The sequence below is a fragment of the Populus euphratica genome, unplaced genomic scaffold, assembly GCF_000495115.2.
Source record: "Populus euphratica unplaced genomic scaffold, PopEup_1.0 scaffold317.1, whole genome shotgun sequence".
NCBI lineage: Eukaryota > Viridiplantae > Streptophyta > Magnoliopsida > Malpighiales > Salicaceae > Populus > Populus euphratica.
Genome location: NW_011499952.1, coordinates 335,122 through 351,921, shown reverse-complemented (window position 1 = coordinate 351,921; position 16,800 = coordinate 335,122). Strand labels below are relative to the sequence as shown.

General features: G+C 31.9%; 2 protein-coding genes across 4 annotated transcripts in view; one reads left to right on the top strand and one right to left on the bottom strand.

The window, feature by feature from the left end:
• LOC105138059 (S-adenosyl-L-methionine-dependent methyltransferases superfamily protein) overlaps window positions 1–3,880 on the top strand; it is a 12,478-nt gene extending 8,598 nt beyond the window's left edge. Inside the window, exon 3 of the mRNA XM_011044051.1 lies at window positions 3,013–3,880. Within this exon, the coding sequence (XP_011042353.1) occupies window positions 3,036–3,785 (750 nt within the window). The 5' untranslated portion in view covers window positions 3,013–3,035 and the 3' untranslated portion in view covers window positions 3,786–3,880. The remainder of the gene's footprint in view (window positions 1–3,012) is intronic.
• Window positions 3,881–4,735: 855 nt separating this feature from the next.
• On the bottom strand, window positions 4,736–11,450 carry LOC105138056 (uncharacterized). 3 transcript variants are annotated; one of them, XM_011044046.1, is made up of 7 exons: window positions 11,193–11,450; window positions 10,920–10,987; window positions 10,706–10,843; window positions 9,724–10,609; window positions 7,205–9,595; window positions 5,451–5,505; window positions 4,736–5,191 (listed from the first exon to the last, which is right to left on the bottom strand). In XM_011044046.1, exons 1-7 carry the CDS (start codon window positions 11,284–11,286, stop codon window positions 5,053–5,055), a joined length of 3,771 nt encoding a protein of 1,256 aa, XP_011042348.1. In that variant the 5' UTR covers window positions 11,287–11,450; the 3' UTR covers window positions 4,736–5,052. The 3 variants fall into 3 exon arrangements, with proteins under 3 accessions (XP_011042348.1, XP_011042347.1, XP_011042349.1); XM_011044045.1 differs by having other exon boundaries at window positions 9,724–10,843; XM_011044047.1 differs by lacking the exon at window positions 5,451–5,505 and having other exon boundaries at window positions 5,093–5,191; window positions 9,724–10,843.
• Window positions 11,451–16,800: the final 5,350 nt, after the last annotated feature.

The window sequence follows — 16,800 nt, the reverse complement described above, 5'->3', positions numbered from 1 at the left end:
GCCCCCCCCCCCCCCCCCTCCTCATTCTCTATTCTAGGGTCAATCAAATATTTATTAATAGCTAATTACATATAATATAGGATTTGTCGAATGTGGATTCGTTAGTCTAATGTGTATTTTTTTAGTATAAAATTAAATTGATGAAAATGAATTCAGCTAAAAAAAAATCAATTTTTAATTATCTTTTAATATAAAAATATAAAAGATATCATCCAAACTTTAAATATACTTTTTTTTTATCATAAAACCTTAAAAATAGGGGGAAATCAATATAACAAAATCAATAAATTATTATTATTAATCAAGAAGTTCTTACACTCTAATAAAAAAAAAGTGTTATACTTTAATTAAAAAGAGCTAATTGGGACTTCAAAAATCATTGTAGATGCACATTCATAAATATTGTTTACTGAAATAGTATAATGACTTTTTTTGTTATTCCATTAAAAAAAACTTAACATTAGTTTCTAAGAGTATTGATATTTTTTTATATAGTTTGTTTGTCATTTTCAAATAAAACACAGAAAAATAAATATTTTTCTATCTTAATTGTATTATAAAATGACTAGAATACTCTTTGAAGCAAAAAATTTAAACATGACATTAAGGGTTTTTTTTTTTTTTGTATTTCTACAATGGTTTTTTTTTATTATAATTTAAGCTGAGGGGCAATTTGATACTTATCTAAATATAAAAAATAATAAATAATTAAAATACATAATGAAACAACAAAAATACATTTAAAGTAAAAAATCAAAGGGAATTTTCAATTTATCACAATAATTGTTTTTTATAATTATACAATTAGCTTAGGAAAAATTCTGTATTTAACTAAAACAGGGATGGACGCATTTCGAAACATGTAAGAGGTGTCTGTATGTTTCATGTGGGGTGTGCGACATCTCTCCTCATCCAAAAACACCTTTTCATTGTGTCATTAGAAGTGTCATTGTGTCCTCTTCATATTAGTATAGTGTGTGTCATCGGTGATGATTTAGTGTAGCGTTAGTAAATGTTTTTTTTTCTTTTTTCTCTCACTCCTCCTTCAAAAATTATAGTTTGGCCCTCTTGGTTGTTGATATTTCAACTTCAATTTTTATTCTTTTGATTTTTAATTTTAGATTTTGCCCTTTTATGGATGTTTTATTTGTTTTTAATTTTATCATTCAATCTAAATTTATCAAATATTATATTCTCTAATGTGGTCCTCATTCTTTGAGTCTCTAGTTTTTTTCTTGATCTTTTTATAGAAGTTTTAGTCGTTTTTAATTTCATCATTCAATTCAAATTAATGATATTGTATTTTTTAATTTAATCATCATTGTTTTGATTTTTATTTTTTTCTTGGTTTTTTTGTAAAATTTTATTATTCTTTTTAATTTCACCCTTTAATTACATCATTGTTTTTATTTTATATGTTAATTTTTATCATCGCTCTTTTTTTTAAAAAAAATATGCTTTTACTAAATTATTTTTTTAATTTTACCATTGAATTAAATATAAAATTTATTTTGTATTTTGATTTTGATCCTTATTCTTCTAATTACTATTTAAAAAAATTGTATAATTAATTTTTTTAAATTTCATCTTTCAATATTTAATTGATTGAGAATTAAACTTTATTATTTTTCTAATTAGATATTTCGGATATAATAATTCAGGTCATGAATTTGAAAAATTGACATAACTTTTTTTAAATAGCTTTATAATGCTTTTTATTTTTAAATATATTTTAAAAGGAGATACTTGTCACATCATGTACTATAATAAACTTGGGATTTGTAGGATTTTTTCGGGAAATCGCAAGCTAAAATAATTAAAATATAATTTTTTTTGTTAATAATTGGGTGAATTAAGTGTTATTTTTTTTCATTTTTCTTAAACACTATCAGATGTTTAAAATTTTTAAATTGCAGAAAACTTATGTAAATAAATAAATGTGTATAAAAAGGTAAAGATAAAGTTTGAAAAAGAAGAAGAAGAGAGTAAGGACAGATAACATTAAACTAGATAAACACTATTGTAGTGCTCGTCGTTTTGGAGATATATGTGCATGTATACTTTCTTTATACAAGTTGGGAGATATTTTTTTTAATGTTGAAGTGTGGAAATAATACATATTGAGGTTTGGTGCTCACGGTAAGTCCATAAAAAAATGATGAGATCTTGAGATGATTCCTCATAGCATGGCTTAATTTTATACCAACTTGATCACTTGATGAAGATGAAGAGTGTTTTTTGTGATCGTCATTAAGAAATAAATAAATCAACCATTAGATATTTATGATAATATTCTTAATCCACTTATTTAATGTATTAGATCTTTGTGAAAAGTGAATTCACAAAACAATATTCTATAAAAATAGTGTAAGCAATTAATATATATATATATATATATGGGGTTTTTAATTTGTAAGTAATTATATGGATTAAGTAAACGATGATCAATATTCCATAAAAAATCAACATTGTTTAGATTAACTAATCGAGATCCTGGACGGCGATGGATTTAGCACTTGGCTAGAAGCCGTTCAAATTAAGCAATATATATATATATATATATATATATATATATATATACTTAATTCCCTAGCAAGATATATGATGATAACAACCCGTTTAAATTAAGAAAAATATATATATATATATATACTTTAAGCATCGTCCCGTTAATTCCCTAGCAAGATATATGATGATAACAACTCCCCCATAACCGATAAATAATCGTTATCATTGCACATAAAAATGGCAGCAGATAATCAGCCACCACTTTGAAGCGAGCGTGCGTGCATGCGCACTAACCCACCATTTGTCTCTCCTCCTTCGCCATCAATATCCCTAGCAAGCCAGAATAAGTATAAAAACACAACACCGGAAAAGGTAGAGAAACCCTTCTTTTTATTTCTCTCTCCTTTCCGGCTTCCATCCTTCTTGTTTCCCTCCCTCCTTATTTCATGCAGACGCGAAGGAATTAAAGAAAGGTGTACGGAGGGGTTTTCTTTTTTAGAGAGAATACAGAGCTAACAAGAGAACACATGCAGAACATGAAACCAAAGCCACCCATGCTCGTATACTTGGTTATCTCCCTCATCCTCCCCCTCCTTTTCTTCTTCTTCTGCTTCAAAACCAACACCTACACACCACCCGGAAACCCCTACTCTGACCTCAAGATCCGACCCGGGTACACCACGTACAAAACCTACATACAACGTCAGCTAAACAAGACCCTCAATCCAAAACTGAGAAAAATATGGACAACCCGTGATTGGGACCGCAAAATCCAAGTCTTTGCTGACTTCTTCCAAGTTTTGAAACAAGAAAACCTTCTCTTCAACGAATCCAAGGCCTTGTGTATCGGTGCCCGTGTAGGGCAAGAGGTCGAGGCCTTACGACGCATCGGCGTATCGGACTCCGTTGGTATGGACCTGGTGCCGTATCCACCCCTCGTTGTAGAGGGTGATTTCCATCGCCAGCCGTTCGATGATGGGACATTTGACTTTGAGTTCTCAAACGTGTTCGATCACGCTCTGTTTCCGGACAAGTTCGTTGGAGAGATCGAACGGACGCTGAAGCCTGGCGGGATATGTGTCTTACACGTGGCGCTTTCTAGAAGGGCCGATAAGTACTCGGCTAATGATTTGTACAGTGTTAAACCGTTGGTGAATTTGTTTACGAATTCTAAGGTTGTTCATGTCCGGAAAGTTGATGGGTTTGGGTTGGATACAGAAGTGGTGTTTAGGAAGAACGAAAAACAAGATCAGGAGATGATCCGAGGATCCCGATGATCCCCTACCTACCTCCCCGATTTGTCTTCTTTGAATGAATTATTATCAATCATTATTTCTTAATTTCTTTATACAAGTTTTAATTTCAGCTGGCCCATCTTTTTTTGTTATTTTTCTAGAATCCTGCCTGTTAATTTATTTTTATCGTTGTTCCTGTATATTCATGCATGACCCACTTAACTGGCTCCATTATTTTTTACCTATGGGTTTGGATTAGTTGAACTTGACATCGTACGTGTTATTTATCATCATGCCCATCAAATATGTTCTCGGAATTTCCAATGATTTTTTTTAATCCTATTCAAGGCTTGTCAATAACATATTAATAGTTAGTATGTTATCATTTTGATATATTTTTAAATAAAAAATATTTTTATTATCATAGGAACCCAAATCACAAACGGTTTGGTCAAGTGAAACGAAGGAAAATGCCTAGGGATACCCATGAACCAAGGAAAATGCTTAGGGATATCCAGGACAAAGCTTTTTGGGGTTACTCTTTAGCAGACAAAAGGAGACTCGCACCATAATACACTCTCTCGTCGACTAGCATATTGTCTGAAGATCTATAAATATATATATATGCCCAATAGTCAGAATCTTGTACCGGGCCATGCAAAAATGGGGAGAGCATGCATGCATGATGCTTAATTGGTTGCTTTATGATTCCCCTGCCAGAGACTCAATTTGTCTATTGCTATGCTTGCTCGCACAAATTTGTCCTTCAACTCCCTCCAAAAACCCGCTAGCCAAGTGCACGACAAAGTAAATCCCCGGCACCAGTCAAGGGGAAGTTAGCTTTTTGAAAGCTTCATCCAGTCTTTAAGAGATTGACCGCATCTGTTTTTTTTTTTCTTGTATTCCTCTAAATGTAGTTCATTGAACAGTCAATAGATCCAAGGAAAGACGCCTGGCAAAAGATTTTGGCGAAAAGGAAAGGAATAATGGTGAAACCAACAGACTATCAATCTTCGAATCTTAAGTTGAAACCATTCGAGTCAATGAGCGTGAAGGACAAGGTTGGAATCCCCGATTTCAATGAAAAAAAGCATCAAGACCTCAATTTTTTCTTTCGATGTCCTTCCACAGCCATAAGGGAGAGAAAACAAGACCAGACAGATTACATGGCCCAATGCCTTGCTTTTTTACCAAAAACGAAAGGAGAACGAGAAAAAATTCAGAACAAAATTGAGGTTCCCGCAGGCCAAGTCATAGAAAACAACAAAAATCCCAGTAGGAATACAGACAAAAGAAGACAATAGGGTGATCAAGGGTTTGCTAGGCTGTCTGGAACAAAATCAACAGCCTCATTTTCAGTGTCCTCGAGCTGCGACTGGGAAGCTGTTAGCTTGGCCTTTTTATATCTGCTTGAACTTCTAAGGATTTTCTCCAAGGTCAGGCCTGAACTGTTACAAGAAGAAAAAAAAAAGCTTCAGAGATACTGAGCATGTGGAAACAAAGATAAATATAGAACTGAACTTCGTTGCAAAATGCAAAGTGTGCGCGGGGTTTTAAAATTTGAAGGTTTTCTTTAAAGAAATATGCATATCATCATAGGCCCTTGCTCCATAAGTTAGGAAAACGCACCAGAACAAATGATTGATACCAGAAATATGCAGCTAGATACAACCAGGGATAGAATTTGTTTTACTTTTCTCTACTTACAGTGGTTTTTTGATGTTCTTTCTAACACCTTCCTTGCTTTTCAAGCAATAATATCCTGCAGCAAATTTCACGAGGATGACAAGACAAGTTCCAGATATCAGTTTAAAGATGTCTGTGCATCAATGCTGTGTTTGAGGAGATCAGACATCTATTAACTAGCATAAACTTTTAACACAAAGGAAATCAGCAGCGAGTGAAGAACCAAACAGATACACTGGGAGCAGCAAAAATACAGGATGGTCCACAAAGGTGGAATTTGCAGAATGACTTTTGAGAATACATGTTTAGAAGCACAAGAATTTATCACTAAATTCATGTTGAATTTTCATCTTAGCTCTCAAGGAAGATTGGCAAGTATGATTAAACAATCTCTCAGAGGCCACCAGCTTTCAAAGACATGAACAGGAGCGCCTTTTAAAGTGGTGGGTCAATTTGGTAACCTCAGTGACTAAGAAAGATAAATAAATTTTGGGTGAATTACAATAAACCTCCCAACATATCATGAAATTAATAAATTACAAAAACTGACCAAAAGTTGGAAGATTTGAGAAGAACTCCATTTATGTTCAAGAAGCTATTTTTATACCTGAAATGACCTTATTTACTATTTCAAAAACAAAAATAGTTAAATTAAATACTTGAAACAATTAGATAAAGAATATAAAAAAAATCTAACCAAAATTGACAAAATAAAAAATTAATCATGTTCATTATTTTTACTGTTCATGGTTTAATCTTGTCATGTTAATTTTTTTAAATTTATATGTTCTTAAAAGAGTAATTCAGGGCATTTAAGGTACAAATGGGGGTTTGTAATACATCTTCAAACTTTTGGATGGTGTTTATAATTTCATGATAACCTAGGGTTTTTTTAGTAATTCACCCATAAATTTATGAAATGGCACCTCAGAATTCATATGCCTCGTTCATTCATCTTTAAAGAGAACAATAATGTCATTCACCCTGCCCTGTCCATGTAAAGGACTGCTTATTTCCAAATTTTTCTTAGATTTTTCCACTGCTTCAAAATGCTCAAGTGTTGTTCCTTTGTCCAAAATAACAGTTGTTAATTCAGACGAGAGGAGCAGAATTATTTTATTTTTGTGTGTGATTTTTCGTAGACAAGGGCATTTCTTGACTTTTATTTTATGTTTAGTGTCGTATGAGTCCTCAACTAAGTAGGCCTAGGTTAGGAAAAGTTGGATTTTCTTACAAAAGAATCTAAATGATCAACTCCTTGATGGACTTGGAGAACTCTATAATCTATTTAAAGGTGTGTAATTATTCAAGAAAGAATCAGAGTTTTTGAATAAATGTTCCAGCTATATGCTTTGTGATTATGTGATGAAATCTATCTTAGGTGCCACTCATAAGATCCCTGGGTGTAATGCCTAGCTCTCTCTTCCTAGAAGCGACTCCTGGAAAACCTACTACGACTACCAGTTCTACTTTCAAGTTTCAGCAAACAAAGCCTCTTAAATCTATCTCCAATTTCAATTTACAAAGTCGTAAACCCTTTCTTCTCGAAGTTAAGGTAGTAAATTCATAATCCACCATAAAACCCTAGTAGGACAGAAATCTCAAAGCTGTTCTGCATCAAATGTCCTTATCCAACATGGGTCTGTTAGTTTAAATTTTAAACTGAATGGCTGCTGTAACAGAACTTACCAGCCAAAAGCTCATGATGCAATCGACCATGATAGGCACTAACAAATCAATAAATCAACAAAACTCATGCAAGATTAGTAGATTACCATTTTGAGATGAGTTAAAATCTGAATTGCTTTCTCCGTCTGAGTAGTCAGAAGACAATGAATTATCTGGAGTTCTAGTGCTGGAATCTGAACTATCAGTGCTCTCCTCTGCAGAATGCTCATAATTATCATCCTGGAATATTGTGCCCGATTTTCCTATCAAGCTCTTTTTACGTTGTGAACTATTTACAACACCCTCAACATTAGCAGGGGAAACTTCTCTACCATTCGTTTGATTGTGTTGTTTATCTGAGCCATGCCCTCTAGCCCTTGTTTTTCTAGAACTTTCCAAGCTAGAATATGATACAGCAGAGGGTTCTTTGTTGTTCTTTGCAAACGTATTGGTGACAACGAGCCCCAAAGCACCAGATTTTCTAGCTTCTGCAGGAGTGGAACTGATCTTATCAGACTTGCTAGATGGTGAAACTTTAACCCCGCCAGCTGGAGGCTTTTCTCCAATTCCATCATTCACATTTAACCTTGATGAACCATGTAAATCAAATGATGGAACACGAGAAAGTGCATCTAGCTTCTTTTTCTTCTTGTTAGAATTCATACCACCAACTTGTTTTGCTTTTGTTGCTTTGTCAACAAGCACCTCACCAGAATCAGCAGTTTTGCTATGGTCTTGGTTAGGCACAAAGTACTCGTTGAAGTTGATCTGATCGCTTCCACAGGAAACTTCCATACCATGACCAGCTTTGTCAGAATGATCAATTTTAGATGGACAACCATTGACAGCAGATTTGACTACATTCTCAATCACATCATCAATTTCTGTATCCGTAGCTAGACGAAAAGTACTTGCTACATCCATTTCTAACACCACTTTCCTTTTCTTTGCAGCCATACTGTTTTCCTCTTTATTTCCATTATCATTGGAATCATCCCCATTCACTGAATTATGAGGCTCAGTAGGAGAAGTGTCAGCCACAGAACTATTAGGTTCTGTACCTGATGTTGGTGTTCCGTTTAATAAATCCCTTGTCCGTTTGGACTTCTTTCTTTTCTTTGATGGTGTCCCACAATTCACAGCTTCGCTAGCCTCAACTAATTCAGAAGTGACCAGTACTTCTTTATCCACTTCCGATACCTCTTTCTCTTCCTTTGCCAGCAGATTGATTTCCTCCTGATTAACTTTATCATTGGAATCATTCCCATTCACAGCTTCATGAGGCTCAGTTGAAGCAGCGCCAGCAGCTGCAGAGATATTAACATGTTCTGTACCTGATTCTGGTGTTCTGATTAATAAATCTGTTGTCCGTTTGGACTTCTTTCTTTTCTTTGATGGTGTCCCACAATTCACAGCTTCGCTAGCCTCAACTAATTCAGAAGTGACCAGTACTTCTTTATCCACTTCCGATACCTCTTTCTCTTCCTTTGCCAGCAGATTGATTTCCTCCTGATTAACTTTATCATTGGAATCATTCCCATTCACAGCTTCATGAGGCTCAGTTGAAGCAGCGTCAGCAGCTGCAGAGATATTAACATGTTCTGTACCTGATGCTGGTGTTCTGATTAACAAATCTGTTGTCCTTTTGGACTTCTTTCTTTTCTTTGATGGTGTCCCGGGATTCACAGTTTCACTAGCCTCAACCAATTCAGAAGCGACAACAACTTTATCCATTTCCACTACTTCTTTCCCTTCCTTTGCATGCAAATTGCTTTCCTCTTGATTAACTTTATCTTTGGAATCATCTCCACTTGCAGCTTTATGGTGGTCGTTTGAACTAGTGGCAGGAGCTGCAGAGCTATTTGCATTTTCTGTACCTGATCCTGGTATTCTGCTTAACAAATCCCTCGTTCTTTTAGACCTCTTTTTTTTCTTTGATGGTGTCCCAGGATTCACAGCTTCACTAGCCTCAGCCAATTGATAAGTGACAGCCACATCTTTATCCATTTCTGATACTTCTTCCATTTCCTTTTCTGCCAAATTGCTATCCTCTTGATTACCTTTATAATTGGAATCATCACCATTCACGTCTTTATGAGGCTCAATTGAAGCAGCGTCAGCAGTTGTGGAGCTTTTAACATTTTCGGTACCTAGTGTTAGTGTTGTGCTCAACAAAGCCCTTGTCCTCTTAGATTTCTTTCTCTTCTTTGAATGTGTCCCAGGATATACAGTTTCACCAGCTTCAACCAATTCAGAAGTATTAGCTGCTTCTTTAGATCTCATGTCAGATGGTTTGCACTTCTCATGTAGCATAGATCCGGGGTGCAATGCCTCTCTTTCCTCTTCAAGACCACCAACCTGATCAGTTGCAGGTTTCTGACTATCGTCAAGGATGGTATTCTTTGGACTTCTTTTTTTGGCAGTGGATGCAGCAGCTAGTTCAGGGGCATCCTGTATACTTTTTGCATTGGTAGTCTCTGTGTCACTCATATCAACCCCTACAAAAGATCACCTTGAATATCAGCAATGTCTCTTCATCTCTCTACATTTTTTCCCAATGGATGAAACAGGAAATAAACATTAAAATAAGCAAGAACATATAAATTTGCACAATCCACAGACTCACCTTGTGAAGAGGGTCTCCCATCTTCTTGGACAGGATCTGTGTGTTTTTCCTTCACAGAGACAGCGCAAGACTCAGAAATTGTTACTCCCTGGACAGGAACAGGTACTGTATCGGGCTCTTTGCAAAAATCCTTGGGGTTAACTTCCATGGTCTCTCCATCGGTGGATGAAGGAACAACAGCAGTTTCTAGATTAGCAGGATTTACAGATTTCTTTTTCTTTTTCCCCTTCCCACTGCCTTGAGAGGCTGCTGGCAAACTGAGATCATCCAAAGTTTCAGAAGATAAACAGTGTAAAGCAGCGTGTGCATTTTTCTGATTGTTTACTAAATGGTGCTGGGAGATTGTAGGGTGCTTGGATATCTCTTTAATAGAATCAGAAAGGACAATTTCATTCTCCTTGACAGATCCATCACCCCTGTTTTCCTCCTCAATTTTACGCCTTTTATTCGCAGCACTCTCTTGTTGTGATTCATTTTCACCAGACTGACATACTGAAGCCTCCTTTTCTTTTCCAGCAAGGTCATCTGTAATATCCTTACTTTTCCTCTTCCTTTTATTCTTTTTCTTCGCACCAGATCCTGTTGTGAGAGCTCCATCTGATGGTGCACTGCCTTGCATATCACCAATCCCATCCCCAGAACCCCCTCCCACACTTCCAGTTGGTGTTGCTTGTACTTCCTTTTCCTTGCCAGGTTCATCATATTTCTCCAATATAGGAGGATCTGAACCATTTTTGTCATCAGCCAATGACATAACCTTGCGGTAACAATCACCTTTATATGCAACTATGCTTGAATTATTTAATTCTTCGTTTCCAGCAAAATCCAAACCTAGCTGTTCAGCAACAGAAGCCTTCTGTTTTGCAAGCCGACTGCTCTCATCTAGCTGCAGGGATAAATCAACAACATTGGACAAGCTTTTTGGATGGCTATTAGGGAGAAGGTTAACCTCGTCAGTTGAACCATTGTTTGTGGTACCAACCTGAGCTGCTAGGTTGTCAATATTCTCCTCTATAGTAGAAGCATCAACACTAACAAACCAATTTTTACCGGTGCCATCAAAGGCACTCTTTACAAACATGGATTCAGATAGATGGTAAAAGACCCCTCGACGTTTTACCTGGAGATTTGAAGAAACAAACATTAATCAACAGCATTATGACACAGAGACACACAGGAAAAAAAAATGTTAATACCTTCAAGGCATGAATTTTAATGTCCCCGTTGGTCGGAAAACAGAGCTTGTGTTCATGAAGTATTTTCTCTGCAGATTGACAGAGACATCATAAACATGTCGAACAACATAGAACATGGCAAACCGAATATAAAACCATTAAGATAAATAAATCTAGCAGTCGCGCATGGTAAATAAAAAAAATATATAATTTTCTATGATATAATCCTTTTAATTGAGTGGTTAGGATTGGTAATCGTTACATTATATTTTGTTAAAAAGGGGGAAAACATACTCTTGAGGTCGGAGACAGTGTCGGAAGCGGAGACAATGAAGGCGAGGTGAGTGTCGAGAGTGGTGTCTATGAAGACAGTATAGAAATCGGCCATCGATACTGTTTGTGATGCTGTTAGGTTTAGGCTTTCCTTACGTTTTGAGGGGATGGATGGAAGGTCAGCAACCAGGCACAAGGCAGAGCAGGAGGGGTTTTTTCTTCTAGTACTGTCAGCGTGTATTTCTATGGCGGCAGATGGCAAAGAGAGTAAAGGCGTTGCTTTTACTAATGAACTTTTATTTGAATACAGTAATCACTGTATTCTTACTGGGAGTTTTTTTTTTAAGTATAAAAAAGTTAGGAATTAAAAAATTTAATGTGTATTGGAAAAGGTATTTCTAAAATTTTGAGACTGATATATTAAAAAATATATTTTTTAAAAAATATATTACAATGATGATATGACGGTTCAATTTATGTTAATTATAATTAATTCATAAAACCTGCTATACAAAGCATAATAATTTTATAGAACCTAACTTAAAATATAATAAATAGTCTAATTCTAAAAAAAAGCATTAAATTAAAAAAAAACATTAAAATATAATAAATAGTCTAATTCTAATTAACTAAAGGTTGACTTTTAAAAAAAACATTAAATTAAAAATCCTAAAAAAATTGAATTGACTAAACCTAGATGAGTGTTGTGCTCCTCGAACAGGATTTAATAAGCCTAGTTAATTAATAATTAAACAAAAAATTATTAATAATTAACTATTAAAAAATTTGTCAATATCATACTTGAGAAAAAACTTTTTAGAAACTTACTGTCGCTCTATTGTGGACATTAGCCCACCATCTAGAAAACTTACCGAGACAGTTTTAATATGCAAAATGCTAAATAACGACACCGAAAAAGGATATACACGTTGCTAAAGCAACGACTTTAAAAACAAACCAAACAGAAAATCAAGAAGTAAGCATATCATGCTTATATTTAAGAAATTGATTTAATTTAACTCAAAACCAGATTTTTTAAAAAAAATCTAAATTTAATGAAAAATGTTAAATAAAAAAACATTAGATAACCTGAGTTATTTTTAAAATCTTATAAAAATAAAATAAAAAAATAAAAAAAATAAAAGAATCAATCTTCAATTAAATTAAATGCTAAAAAATAGAGCTAAAAAAACATGAGCTTAAGAAAGAAAAAAAACTCAGGTGAATTTTCTACACTTGAGTTAATCTTTTAAATTCACATCTTGTTAAATTCTAGATCTGGATTCAATATAAAGCTCAACTTAGTATTTAAGAATGAAATTAGAAAAAAATATCAATTTAAAAAAATTTCCTAAGTTAAAAAAATAGCAATAAAAAAACAAAGGAGGATGTAATCGTAATAAAAAATCAATTTAAAAAATGATATCAAATAAAATAAATAACAATCAAAAATTTAAAAAAATTTCCTAAGTTAAAAAAATAGCAATAAAAAAACAAAGGAGGATGTAATCGTAATAAAAAATCAATTTAAAAAATGATATCAAATAAAATAAATAACAATCAAAAGAATAAGAACCAAATTTGACAAATAAAAAATTGAAGGAGGATGGGATTAAATATAAATCTCAATTCTATAAATTAATTCAAATAAAACATAATAAAAAATAAATTTAAAAAATAATATCAAATACAATAAATAACAATCAAAAGAATAAGAACCAAATTTGACAAATAAAAAATTGAAGAAGGATGGGATTAAATATAAATCTCAATTCTATAAATTAATTCAAATAAAAAAATATCAATTGAAGTAACAAGAACCAAATTCGAATGAAAAACAAATTGAAGGGTTGTTATGAAGTGTTGGGAGACTAAAAATTCAAGGATAGTAGAGAGAGAAAAAAGCCAGCAAACTCCCACCTAGTTATGAAGTTTTGGGAGACTAAAAAATCAAGGATAGTAGAGAAAAAAGCCAGCAAACTCCCACCTAAAAAGAATTATGCAGCACTTGTTGTGCTGTCTCAAAAGGTAGACCCTATTGTGTTGATTCAAAAAACACCTAGGAAAGTTATTTTTGACTATTGTATGTGCTGTTTGAACATGGCGGGGTGCTTTATTTATTGGCATGTGCAATACACTTGCTAGCCTATATATATTAAAATACCGCATTGTCTTTGAAACCATATGATTATCACACAAAAAAGCAATATGAAAATACGAATAAGCTCCTAGAGGCAAGCTAAAGAAATTTTGATTTAAAAAGCAATACAATCATTTTAATTATGTTGTGAAAAGTGAATTAACAAAAAATCTTTAGACTCAAGTTAAATAATCATTTGCTTTTAAAGACAATTAAGTAATCATACTATTAAAAACTATGAAAAGCCTAAGCTGTCCCTAATCAATTCCATGATAATCAATGATTCCATGATGATCAATGAATCATGTGAAAAGACTATATCATCCTTGATAGATAATTTAGTCTTTTTGGAAGGACATAATGAATCAAGGCATTTCTATAATATTTTGTCCATGGGTTTTAGTAGTTTTGTTAATTTAGTTTTTTTTTAATTATAATTATTAGATTTGATCCAAGGTCTAATCTAACTCAAAGTTTGGGTTGTGAGTTTAATGAGTTAACTCATGAATTGGAACATTAACCCAAATTTATGACACAAGGATATCACTTTAATTAAAAAAATCTTAAACAATATATTTTGGACAAAAACTATTTTTTTTTAAATTGACCTTATTGCATCTCACCTAGATTTGGTCAAATTAACCACTTGAACTTTCAAAATAGTTTGAAAGAAAACTTGACCTGAATCAAACTATAAGTCAACAGTTCACCAGATCAGTTCATTAAATCGATTTAGGTTTAATAACTATTTTAAATTATAGTTACAAAAATTTAAAAGAAAAATGAATAAAAAAAAAGTAGCTCAATGTTGAAAAGGAGTGGAAAACTTTACTATGATTCATCAAGTTTCAGTTTATGTATTTTTTAGTTAGTCTTTGAAGTTTATGAACTTTATATTCATTTTTATTTTTTCACGTTTCAATCATTGAAAATTTGAGAGAGAAAAGAGGAAGTTGCAACAAATAGAACAAGAGTGACAAAGATTGATTAGGCACATTCCAATCCATTTTTAATGGGAGAAAAGAGGAGAACTTACTGGTTTATGGTGTAAAGAGAGAAAATTACTATTAATGATAATTCCACCTCAAAATATTTTATTTTTACACTTCATATGATGAGAGGAGCTTAAATCTGGTGTGTATTTTTTTTTACCTTAAAAATACATATCTGAGTTTGGAAAGACTTTTGGTTTTAGGTTGATTTTAGATTTTAAGGCTTTTTTTTTTTTGCATTTTTGGATGCCATAAATTGATTTAACAAAGTTCATAAGGTATTTTGCTAGGTGTTTTAGGTCAAAAATAGGTTGAAAATAAATTTTGAAATGAAAAAAAAACATGAATCTTATTTTCCATCCACTGAATCTAGGTAATTCAAACGATACATTGTCTTTTTAAAAAAAAAAAAGAAATAGGGCATATTACATTTTGTCCACACTATTTACTTAAAAAAATTAAAGGCTCCTACATGGATCATTTTTTTATGGGCTAGGTGCTTAATCTAACTTATCAGGCCTAATAGTGTCTGACTTTATTTTTTTATTTTATTTTTTTTAATTAATATCTCTTTAATCTTTTTAAGTTTAAATTTTATACCTCTTTAATCTTTTTAAGTTTAAATTTTAATTAATACCCTTTATATGTAATTTTTTTGGGTTTATTTAGCCCTTTTTAAATAATGATTATTTTTTAATTATATTTGGTGTATTTAGTTTTGAAAAGGTTAGCATGATTTATATGTAATTTTTTTATATAGGTTAAATTCATTTTAAAAAATTCATTTTTTTTATTTTTTATAATATTTTTAACATGTGTAGCCTTGTATATTATTTTTTTCCTTTTATTTTGTTCAATAAATTTATGTGTGTGTTAATTTCTATTACAAATTATTTTTAATAAAAAAATTTATTAAGCATAATCAGATAAATGAGTTGTGTTTCGATATTAAATATCTTGATCTATACTTGTCTTTTAATTTTTCTAATTTTGCTTTTATTTATCATTAATTTCTTTTTCTATTAAATTATCTCCACCTCATAACATGAGACACTTGATAAACATGTCACATAAACATATCTCATGTTCAAGTCACGAGTTTCACATGGTAGCCCAACTTTGCTTAGGGCAATTTTGTTTTATTTAATTGTTGTTGTTATTACCTCATTTTCTTATCGTATCATTAAATTAATCAAGATTTAACCTGGTTATCGAATTTCTCTTACTTATTTAAAAACATGGTTGTCTCTTAAATATTTTTTGTTAAATATTTTTTGGTCCAATCCATTGTATCACGAGAGCGACCAATGTAGTAAAAGTTTAAACATGCATTCACTTAAAAAAAAAAACCCTCATAAAGGATTAATAACTCTATGATTCTTTTTTTAAAATAAATATTAAATAATCTATTTTTAATATTTAGTTATTATAAGATACCCAAGATGTATTTATTGTATAATGATGTATTTATTGTATAACTCCAAACTTTGAGAAGACATTTATTTTAAGTGTATAAAAATAAAAATATATACAGTTTTAACACAAAAACTTGCTCTAATGGAAAGAGGTTGGAACTGAACAACAAGATATTCAACCATTGATGAGTAATCAATCGAGGATAATTCTCAGTTTATCTATATTTATTTTTTAATTTTTGTTTTTATTTATTATCAATTTATTTTTTTATAGAATTATTCTAATCTTATAATATGAAATGTTTGATAGACATTTCACGTGAACACATCTTATATTTAGGTAATGAGATTCACGTGGTAGCTCAATTTTGCCTATGAAATTTTTTTTATTTAATTGTTGTTGTTATTACTTCATTATCTTATCACATTATTAAATTAATCAAAATTAGATATAATTATCAAGTTTCTTTTATTTATTTAAAAATCTAATCATCTTCTAAATCTTTTTTTTTTATTAAATCTTTTTCTGCCTTCGCTGCATCAGGCAAGCTACCAATCTAATAAAAATCTAAACATGCATTCACTTGAAAGAAAAAAAACCCTCACAAGGGATTAGTAATTATATGATTCTTGTTTTTTTAAATAATTATTATGTAACCATTTTTTACTATTTAGTTATTATAAGACGTCCAAGATGTCTTTATTCTATAATTCCAAACTTTGAGAAGACACTTATTTTAAGTGTATAAAAATAAAAATATATACAGTTTTAATACAAAGACTTGCTTTAGTGAAAAGAGATTGAGAACTGAACAACAAGATGTTTAATTATTGAAGAGTAATCAATCAAGGATCACCTCCAACATTTTCAATTTTACACTTGAATTCTCATTTTTTTTATGTTATTTATTTTATAAACGGTTTTATAGATTAGTGCTCTTGGAATAGTTGATTTGATTCTGAACTTAAATTCCCATGACTTTGTTTCTTCAAAGAACAAGACTTGAGCATTTAGTTAACATGAATTATCATAATAACTGTGAAGGTAATTTAAGCTTTTTTACTGTAAGTTGTAAGAAAAC

Excerpts from the sequence above, each read along its gene's own strand:
- LOC105138056 (XM_011044045.1), bottom strand. The coding sequence starts at position 11,286 with ATGGCCGATTTCTATACTGTCTTCATAGACACCACTCTCGACACTCAC. Across the intron at positions 9,596-9,723 it reads TGGGAGACCCTCTTCACAAG|GGGTTGATATGAGTGACACA; the intron begins GTGAGTCTGTGG and ends GATCTTTTGTAG. Across the intron at positions 5,192-5,450 it reads AAGAACATCAAAAAACCACT|TTCAGGCCTGACCTTGGAGA; the intron begins GTAAGTAGAGAA and ends TTCTTGTAACAG.